The following is a 10,611-nucleotide window of genomic DNA, read 5'->3' as shown; positions in this document are numbered from 1 at the left end:
CTTGGGCACCCTCCTAGGAGAGATACAGGACTCCAGTAAAGAAGTCTGAGGGCTCCTCGCTGCTCCCACACGAGACGATTCTCCTACTCAAGGTGGGGTTCCTCCCATTGGTGCCGTGGGAGAATGACCCACCTCGCTGGACTCTCCTGAGGACGGAAAGGCTTCGTCCACAGGGGAAGGATAAACCGTCTGAGGGGAGGAAGGGGCCTTCCTGACGGACTTCTTGGGAGCCAGTTTGACCCTAGGAGAAGTTACCACGAAGTCCACTCCTCTCCTCCTCTTCAGCGGGGACGAGGCTGCCGTTGGTTTGAGGCCTAGATCAGCGAGGACCGGCTTAACAGCCTGGACGACCACTTTGATCAGAGACCCGAACCAAGGCTGACAGAATCGGTGTCAGCGACTCCCGCTGAAGGGAAGGGGATCGGGCGATCCTTAGGAGTGAATACCACAGGGCCTGCCTGAAAAGAAGAAGGGTGTTGCCTAGACCTCTCTGAAGAATCTTCCTCCTCCTGCAAGAGCGCTGCTCTGCGCTTACGCGGTGGAGATCGTGACGATAATCTGGAAGTACGCGTCGCTCCCGAGGACTCGCAAGGTTGCCTGTGCTGCGAAACCCGGCGGGAATCGCGATCGGGGTCGCGCTGGTAAAATCGCGGGTTCGCGCGCGGGCGAACGTTGGCGCGCATGCGCGCGGAGATGAAGGGGCGGGCGAAAGTTGGCGCGTGGGCGAGGGGGCGCGCGGGCGGTGGCGGCCAGGAGAACGACAGCGTACAGGGGAGCGATGGCGCGTTGGCGAGCGATGGCGCGTAGGCGATCGGCTGCGCACAGGCAAGTTAGCGCGTGGGCGCGCAGGAGACCTTCGGCAATCCGATGTGAGGGCGCGCGGGCACGTTGGAGAGTGCTTGTGCGCAGGCGAAGGATCGCGCGGGCACGCGGGAGATCGCTGGCGCGTTGGAGATCGCTAACGCGTAGTGACGTGGTCGGGAGCTATCAAATGGGCTGCAGGACCAGAAGGTGAAGTGGCGCGTAGGGGCGAACGCTCGCGGGCTTGCACCGGAGACTTCTCGTGGGCGCGCAGGAGCTCGACCAGGTCTAGAAGAGCGCACCGTAGTGTGCGCGCAGGCAAAGGCTGGCGCGTGGGCGGGGTCTGCGGGCGCGTAGGAGATCGACGGTGAGGGGGCAAAGGAGCAGCCTCCTTGCTTGCACCCAGATCCGGAGATCGTGGGCGCGCGGGCGAACGTTGGCGCGCATCTGGACCAGGGCGCGCAGATGTGCGCTGGCGAGCAGGTGATCGTAGGCGCTCAGGAGTACGTGGGCGCGCAGCAGGAACGGGGCGCGCAGATGTGAGCTCGCGAGCAGGAGAGAGCTGCCGCACAGGAGATCCCTGACGAGCAGGGGAGCGCTGACGCGTAGGAGAGCGCTGACGCGTAGGAGAGCGCTGACGCGCAGGCGAGCAGGAGATCTACGGCAAGAAGATGTGGGGCGTGAAGAGTCTGAAGGGTCCACAGCAGGTGAGAGCTTGCGCGCTACAGCGCGCAGGAGAACGTGAGCGCGCAGGTAACACCTGGCGCTTAGGGGACTTAGTCTCAGTGGGAGACAAGGCCTTATGCCCCGAAGGGACCGGTGCCCGTTGGAAAACGGGGTGCGTAGGCGCCCACAGCGCATCTGCATCCGCAAACGGAGAAGGAAGGATAGCAGGTCTGGCAGGCGTCGGTGATCGCGAACGATCAGCTGAGAGGTCTAGCGGTACGGCTGTAACGGTCTAGTCACGTCGAGGAGGCTCCTCTGCGGGAGACGTCGAAGGCGAAGTACCAAAGAGGCGCCTCCTAATCCCCTTGTAATGGGAAGAAAGGCCTTGACGGCAAAGAGGAGGGCAAGCCTTACGGCGAAGACGACCTCGAGGGGCAGCAACACCGTCGTCGGTCCTCCGAAGAGGAGTCTCCGTCAGTGAACTCCCCCGGGGGGGAGAATCACCCGCAGGAGAGACCGTTGGACCCAGCTCCTCCCTCGAAGGATGTTCGGAGGGGGGAACCGAGCCTTCAGCAACATCAGCAACAACAGCAGGGGTTTGGCCCGACCCGTCGGAAGCCTCTGTCACAACAACGTCCACAATAGACAGAGGATCTACCTCTGCTATTACCGGCGACTGTTTGACAGCTGCACCCAACTGGATCAGGTCAAACAGGGCTTCCCTGGAGGGCGAGCCCTTAAGTCCCAAGGAAGCCCAAAGCTGCAAAAGATCATTGTTAGACACAGAATCATCAACATCAAAATCCTCCCCCGGAGGTGGAGGAGGAGGAGCTGCCTCGCTATGGGAGGCAACTCCCTCTCCCGAACCCCGAGGATGGTCAACAACAGAAAGGCCTACGCTACCACTCGACGGCCCCTCGCGAGAGACCGATCGAGTGGGAGCTTCGGAGGAGGTTCGGGCAACGGAATAAGAGTCTTTGGAACCTTCCTTCTTCAAGGCAGCCCTCGAAGGAGAAAGGTCACGCTTAGACTTCTTCTTACGTCGCCGGGAAAACCTCTCCCACTGGAAGGTAGACCACTCCCTGCACTCACTACAAGTTTTATTCCTTTCACACCGTTGACCTCGGCAGTATGGACATAATGAGTGAGGGTCGGTCTCGACCGCCGACAAGAACGTTCCACAAGGGTGGTCGGGAAGTCTAGGGCACTTCCGCATGATGAATGGAGGCCAACTTCCAAGCACACAAGCTGTAAGAAAAAGCAAACAAATTAAGGCTGTCAAAAATGCAAGGGTGAGATACAGGTCTGATCATCACCCGAGCCAAAAGTGAAGTGAATCAGTTCACCGGTGTGTGAGGGGGGAGGGGTAGCTAGCTACCCCTCCCCTACCCCTTCGCTAACTAGCGAGAGGGTAGTTAACCCTCGTTAAAAATCTAATGGCTCGTCATTTCAGCTACGCCGAAAGTAATACCCCATGTAAATAGCGTGGTTTGTATTTCGGTTACGGAACAATTAACTGTTAACAAATAAAAAACTTTTCAACTAACCTTATCTACAATGTTGTTATAATCTCCAGTGCAGTCATGATATTGTGGGGGAAAGTGATCTTTGCAGAACAAGGCACTACAAAAGTGGCATTTTATAGGGAGAAAATCCAACTGCTGGCAGGATGAGACTTGACATTGTTTCCCTAATTCTGGAAACTCCATGACATTTCTTTCAGAAAATCTACAACTAGGAATAAATGATTAAAAACTGCCAAATTACAAGCCAGTCTAAATTTTAATATCAACAATCAGTGTTTAAGTGTTTTTGACTAAAATATTATAAATTAAATAAGACTGAAATATTAAGTATTAGCATTTGGAGTCTGAAAATCAGACAGATTTGACAACATTAGGTCCTGCCACTTGTGCTCTTGTTGTCGTAAAGTTTGGTTAGGAGTTGTAGCATCAGGTTCTGGATCGGGAAGTTCTTGAATAGGAACGGCAATTTCGTCACTGGGAAGAGTATCTGTCCGCCACCCAGAATCCACCAGTTCTAATAAGCGCCCATCTAGTTGCACCTGAGAGTCCATAAGCACACTTCCTGTAAAAAACTAGAAAAGTACAGTACCAACCAAATCAAACTTTGTTTTTTATTAATTTGTTTCCTAACTCTGCAAACCAAAGTCTTTTAATGGTAGTACGCCTTCAGCGTAGCTGAGATGGCTACATAAGTTTTAACGAGGTAGTTAAAACTACCAGCAGGTGGCTGGTAAGCCCTTCCCAAAATAGTCCCCTAGAAAATAACTTTTGACCTTAGGCCTGGGAATTGCAGGGTAGTTGAGGCAGGAAATGTACCGTAACTTAAAAAGCTCATGTTTGTACAGCTAGGAATAATTCAAATTACTGTACTCAGAAAATTCATGATTTGTTCCTATAAGAATAAAACCAAGAGTCTCTAAAAAGAGACTCATCCTTAGAGAAGAAGGCAGTCCCTATGAACCAAAATCTAGCTGGTTTAACTTTCCCAGGAAATGTCAGAGCACTTGGTCCGGTATAGGAGGATATGTGTTGACTTCTGCCTGCCTCCTATTGGTCTGAACATGGAGATGTCACAGGCAATAAGTTAGGCACATACCAAATTAATGGTAATCGGTCATAGAACCTATTTCCTTTTACAGTATTAGGGTGCATTGTCCGAATGTATACGCATTAAGAATGAGTTCGTATGCATCTCCACAACAGATCTTGTTTATAAAGGAAGGTTGCTCAGTATGTAGCTCACCTGTATCTGACAACTGGCCTAATTCGTTGAGGCCATAACTGCTGCACTCATAAGAGAGAGGGAAAAAAGAAGTGGGAGCCTTTAAATATCAGCGGCCAGTTCCTCCAGCATGCATAGAAAATGGGAATCATCTTCACATTTTCAAGTCATTTGTAAGATATTTTTCTGCAAAACCTCTACACAAGAACACCACCTAACTCATCCTACAAGTACTGTCCTTACATACTTACCTATCAGGGAGGGTGGGCTAACACACCCCTGCGACCCCCCTTACATTGCCGTATTCTTAGCCAGCCGTCATCATACATACAGGTGTCTGCTATCATACATATAGACTACCCCAAGAAGTGTAGAATGCCAGTAATACTGCACTATCTTTCAATCTAGACTCGAGTCGCATTCAGTGTCTTGCACAAGATACAGCTTACAGCTTGTCTTGTGAAAGATAGGCTACAAAACCTTTTGTGCAGCCAACACATAAACAACGGTAAAAGTACCCAAGTATTTGTGGATATTCTCTTGCTGGTAGTGAAAAGTAAGGGAAATCTGTGATAAATTTAATATTTGTACTATATTTACCTTTCTTTTATTTCCTTTATCTGATGACAGCTTGTCAACACAAAAACAATTCTATCATTAAATACATATGAACCAATAAAGAGACAATATAGTTCAAACACCATGAATCCAATCAGCTGACTGCTTCTCCAACAATCGCCCTCACTAACAAGAAGAACACGTGACCTAATGTCACTGCAATGTCACTTAAACAACTCGTTTCTAAACTAATTATCGCTATATTGCCTATTTACTTATTATAAAAAATCTCTTCGTGTTTATCTCGCAATCTTCTCTACATATCCAAATTCTCTTACTTAGAATAAAGCATTAAAACAAATTCTCTAACTAATCAATCTGTCTCAATACGTAAGGCACAGACAGGTTCTTCCAGAGTGATAACGAGGACCCGATATCTCCGAGATTGACAAAGAAAGCTCCAGATGAGACCTAGAGCTACCAGGAGCTCGGCAAAGGCGATTGATGGCCGCCTTCCTGCCCTTTGAAGAAGCTAAGGGTATGGCAGTTTAGAGGGGGCGCAACCCCAATCCATCCCCGATAGGTAAGGATATGGTTCTGAGGTTAGATGAGGAACCTTAGGTTAGGCGAGGAATCTAAGGTTAGGCGAGGAACCTTAGGTTAGATGAGGAACCTTAGGTTAGGCAAGGAACTTTAGGTTAGGCGAGGAACCTTAGGTAGGTGAAGAACCTTAGGTTAGGTGAGGAACCTTACATTAGGTGGTCCCTTTGGTCCCTTGCATATTTCCATTTTAAAATGTGGTTTTTCAGTCTTAACTTCTAAAATTTTAAAATGCCAAAAATTCTAAGAATAAAAATTTACCCCATAAATTATTTGTATCAGAACAGTTATAAGTATAGAGCCTTTAGATTGGGAGCTTTTGTATATCAGCGGCCAGTTCCTCCAGCGTGCATATAGAATAGCCACCAGCTAACGTAAACTTTCCCCCCGAACCTAAGCTACAAGCCGTGTCCTTACCCAACAGGGGACTAATGGTCCCTTGAGACCCCCCTTACACTGTTGCATTCTTAGTAAGCCGTCATCATAAATACAGGTGGCCGCTATCATACATACAGCCTGGAGTTGGTTGGAACAGACCGAGTGTAAAATCTCAAAAAAAAAAAAAAATTATTGAATAAACACATCTTAAAACAGGAAAATACAATACCAATACCTAACCTAACCTAGGAGCCATATCCTTCCCTACGTAACTACCAAGTAAAGTAACACTAAAGCATAATTCATAAATTGTAAAACTAGTTTTATATATTTCAGATTAGGATAAACAACATTTGATAATATTGGGTAAAATTTTACGTCTACAGGGTATCATTTCGAACACAAAATATAAGTTTTCCTGTAGCAAATAAGTGATTTAACGGAATTTGACCTTCACTTCAACAGCTAACAAACAGAACAACCAGTTTGACTAACTTCAAGTTGCCGAACTGGTTGCTATTATTGCGGTTGAAATGACGGTGAAAACCAGTTAAATCATGTTATTTATCAGAGGAAAACATATATTTTCTTTTAAAATGTTTATATATATATTGGTTCTTGTTCCGCCGCGGGCTCGCTTTGCTCGCCAAAAAACAAAATCATCGAGCGGTAATGTTGAGTTACACACGCTAACATTAGCAACGCTAAAAATAATGGATAATTAGCATATTTTTTCATCGGTTTATTATACAGAGCCTCTGTAGTTTATGGGGACACGCCTTGGACCGGCCGAAAATCGAGTAAAAAATTTCCTAAATTGGCTCTTTTTCATGGGAATGATCACGGAATGAAAAAATATTAAATTCACTATATTTGTAAATGCTTGGCCCAACAATCTACATACTAGGACCACTCTGTGCATGAAAGTCGGAAACGTGCGAGAAAAATGGACAACTAACCCAAAATTCCCCTCCTAACCTGACCTACAAGCCGTGTCCTTACCTTCCTCGTGAAGGACACTCCAATATTAAACCACTGTTCTCTAGTCTTGGGTAGTGCCATAGCCTCTGTACCATGGTCTTCCACTGTCTTGGGTTGGAGTTCTCTTGCTTGAGGGTACACTCAGGCACACTATTCTATCTTATTTTTTTTTTCTTCCTCTAGTTTTTTTGAAATGGTGTGTTGGGCAGGCTTAATAGAAGGGCCATGGATGCCTGGTGGTTTATCAAGAGGTTGTCTTTTCCTTTTTCTGATTCTTTTTCTTCTCAAAACCATCCTTACTGTCCTCCCTTCAGTTGAAGTGGCTATCCTGGAGGGTATTTAGCCTTGCATGGTGTATCGGCTCCTCCATGTTGACCAGTTTTTCCGACTTTTTACTATAGTCTATGAGTATCATCAATCACTTTGTTTATAATTCTGTACGTATTGTTTTTGTTATAATTCTTGTTAATCTAGTTTTTAAGTGTGATGTCTCTTTTTTATTTCTATTAATTCTTATGCTGTCTGGAGACATTGAGCGAAATCCGGGACCAGTACGTCCGAGATTTCGTCAATGTCGTCTTCTGTATTGCAATATTCGTGGTCTTCATGCAAATATCCAAGACCTTACAGTTGCGTCCAGACAGTATGATATTCTTTTGTGCTCAGAAACTTTGGTTTCTAATATGAGGCACTCATCTGAGCTCCTTATAACTGGTTTTAAGAAGCCAATAATGTTGAAACGTGATGCCATCCCTAGGGCCAGGGGAATGGCGGTGTATATTAGGACAGAGTACCCTGCTTCTCATAAGTCCTGCTATCAATGTGGATGTCATGAGATTCAGGTAATAAAAGTTTGTGGCAGGCATAACAACTTTTATTTATGTTCGATCTACCGGAATCCAGACATGGATGATTCTATCTTCGATTGTCTTCTTACCATTATGGCTAAGTTACAAGAAGATGATAGAAAGGCTTCTTTTGTCTTTGTTGGTGATTTTAATGCTCACCATAGGGAGTGGTTAAGTTCTATCTCTCCTACTGATCGCCATGGCTTACGAGCTTTAGACTTTGCCTCTGAATCAGGCTGTGAGCAAATCATAAATGAAGCTACTCACAGGTCTGGTAATTGCTTGGACCTTGTATACACTGACTCCCCTGGCGTTATAACTGGTAAGGTTGGTTCTCCAGTCGGGACATCTGATCATGCCTTGATTTCATTATTAGTGAAGACTGAGCAGCCTGTCCCTGATATATCATATTCTTGTAAAATTTATATGAAATCCCAAGCAGACTGGAATGGGATTTTACATGATCTTTTGTGCTTGAATTGGTCACAATTATATAATAGTGTAGATCCTGTTGTCCCTTTGAATGAGAATCTAGTCAACATAATTGATAGGCGTATCCCTTCTCGTGTGCTAAGGTACCGAGTGAAGGACAAACCGTGGTTCAATGATGATTGTAGACGTGCTTTTTTGGAGAAGCAGGAGGCCTATCAACTTTGGAAGGGTAACAGATCAGATTTGACCTGGAACAACTATACTCAGCTTCGAGCTTTTGCTCAGAGAGTTTATGCCTCAACTGAAAAGGAGTACAATTTAACCATAAAAGAAACACTTTCTGGTACAACTCAGGAACATAAATGGTGGTCTACCCTTAAATCTGCACTCTTTGGTGTAGATGCAACAGTTCCTCCTTTACTTAAACCAGATGGCTCAGTCACTCACTGTCCAAAGGAAAAGGCAACCCTTTTGGCTGATGTTTTTGACAGTAAACAGAGTAATGAAAAACTTGAACTTCCTCATTCCTGTTTTCCTGAGGCTAAACTAACTAGTTTAGCTTTTCGATCTCGTGAGATTAAAGCTCTGTTGATGGACCTTGATGCTTATGGAGGTGTAGACCCAAATGGTATTTTTCCTTTGTTTTTTATAAAGACAGCAGATTTCTTAGCTCCAAAGTTATCTGTTATTTTGCGGAAGTTAGCAAGAAGAGGAGCTTTTAGCACTAGTTGGAGAATTGGTAATGTTACTCCTCTATGTAAATGTGTTTGTGGTAGCTCAAGTCTCACTGATTACCGCCCAATTTCCATAACTCCCATATTATCTAAAGTTTTTGAACGTCTTAATAGGTTTGCTGAAGGTAATCATCTACTCCCTAGTTTGCAATTTGGTTTTCGTAAAGGCCTTGGAGCATGTGATGCCCTTCTTACAATCTCCAATGCTGTACAGAAATCCCTTGATTGTGGTCGGGAAGTTCGTATGATTGGCCTTGATTTTAGTGCTGCCTTTGACCGTGTTAATCATGAGGCCCTTGTTTTCAAACTGAAACAGTTGGGAGTGGGTGGGTCGTTTCTTAGCATTATTACTGATTTTTTAAGTAATAGATCTCAAAGAGTTGTTGTTGATGGGCACCATAGTGATTATAGGAATGTGATATCCGGTGTTCCACAGGGTAGTGTTCTTGGCCCATTACTTTTCATACTATATACACATGACATGTGGTTTGGCCTAGAAAACAAGCTTGTTGCATATGCAGATGATGCTACTCTCTTTGCATCAATTCCATCCCCTGAATGTAGATCTAGGGTTGGTGAATCCCTTAATAGAGATTTAGCTAGAATTAGTGCATGGTGCAAATTATGGGGTATGAAGTTGAATCCTAACAAAACTCAAAGTATGATTGTAAGTAGGTCAAGGACGGTGGTTCCTCAACATCCGGCTCTCAGTATTGATAATGTTTCTTTAAATATATATGACTCTTTCAAAATTTTAGGTGTGATTCTCGACAGTAAATTTACTTTTGAGAAACATATAAGGTCTGTGTCTTCTTCAATTTCACAAAAAATAGGCTTATTGAGAAAGTCTTTCAAGATTTTCGGTGATCAATCTATTCTGAAGAAGTGTTTTAATTCTTTCATTCTACCTTGTTTTGAGTATTGTTCTCCTGTCTGGTCTTCAGCTGCTGATTCTCATCTTAATTTGTTGGACAGAAACTTACGGTCTATTAAATTTCTTATTCCTGATCTAGATATTAATCTCTGGCACCGTCGTTCAATTAGTTCATTATGTATGTTGCATAAGATTTTTCACAACTCTGACCATCCTTTACATTCAGATCTCCCTGGACAATTCTATCCTGTTCGTAATACTAGGCAGGCAGTTAATTCTAATAGCCAGGCCTTCTCCATCACGAGGCTCAATACTACGCAGTACTCTAGAAGTTTTATTCCAGCTGTTACCAAGTTGTGGAATGATCTTCCTAATCGGGTGGTTGAATCAGTAGAACTTCAAAAGTTCAAAGTTGGAGCAAATGCTTTTTTGTTGACCAGGCGGACATAGTCTTTTTATAGTTTATTTATGACATATTTGTTTTTGATGTTGTTGATAGTTTATTATATGACATGTCTGTTTTGACGTTGTTTCTTATTTTAGAATGATTTATTGTTAATTTGTTCTCTTCATTTATTTATTTCCTTATTTCCTTTCCTCACTGGGCTATTTTTCCCTGTTGGAGCCCCTGGGCTTATAGCATCTTGCTTTTCCAACTAGGGTTGTAGCTTGGATAGTAATAATAATAATAATAATAACCAGGGGGGAGGGGAGAGGCTAATGGCCCCCTGCTATCCCCCAACCATTGTCGCTAACATACAAACCCCACAAACCCAACCTAACCGAACCAAGTAGTTCCCGGACCCCCTTCATAAGTCTCTCTCCTACACAAAAAAAGCTATGGGCAGCACTCTAAATTACTGTATATCTTCACCATATTGTAATATTAAAAAAGTTACTCAGGATTACCTTAATATTTGTAGTTGCTGAAGTCTAAATCCCCGGGTTCTTGTGCCTTCACAGGGACCCCTAAAGTCGCCTAAGAGCTCTT

At 44.8% G+C, this 10,611-nt stretch overlaps 1 protein-coding gene across 1 annotated transcript in view; it reads right to left on the bottom strand.

Annotated features, from left to right (window-relative positions):
* The window catches only part of LOC137650482 (AN1-type zinc finger protein 1-like), a 64,894-nt gene extending 61,576 nt beyond the window's left edge, over positions 1-3,318 (bottom strand). Inside the window, exon 1 of the mRNA XM_068383712.1 lies at positions 3,015-3,318. Coding sequence (XP_068239813.1) covers positions 3,015-3,176 — 162 coding nt within the window. The 5' untranslated portion in view covers positions 3,177-3,318. The remainder of the gene's footprint in view (positions 1-3,014) is intronic.
* Between the last annotated feature and the right edge of the window lie 7,293 nt (positions 3,319-10,611).

Source organism: Palaemon carinicauda, chromosome 1, assembly GCF_036898095.1.
Source record: "Palaemon carinicauda isolate YSFRI2023 chromosome 1, ASM3689809v2, whole genome shotgun sequence".
In the NCBI taxonomy this organism is placed as follows: Eukaryota; Metazoa; Arthropoda; class Malacostraca; order Decapoda; family Palaemonidae; genus Palaemon; species Palaemon carinicauda.
Note: the sequence above shows the minus strand (reverse complement) of the source record. Positions and strands in the feature narration are given on the sequence as shown.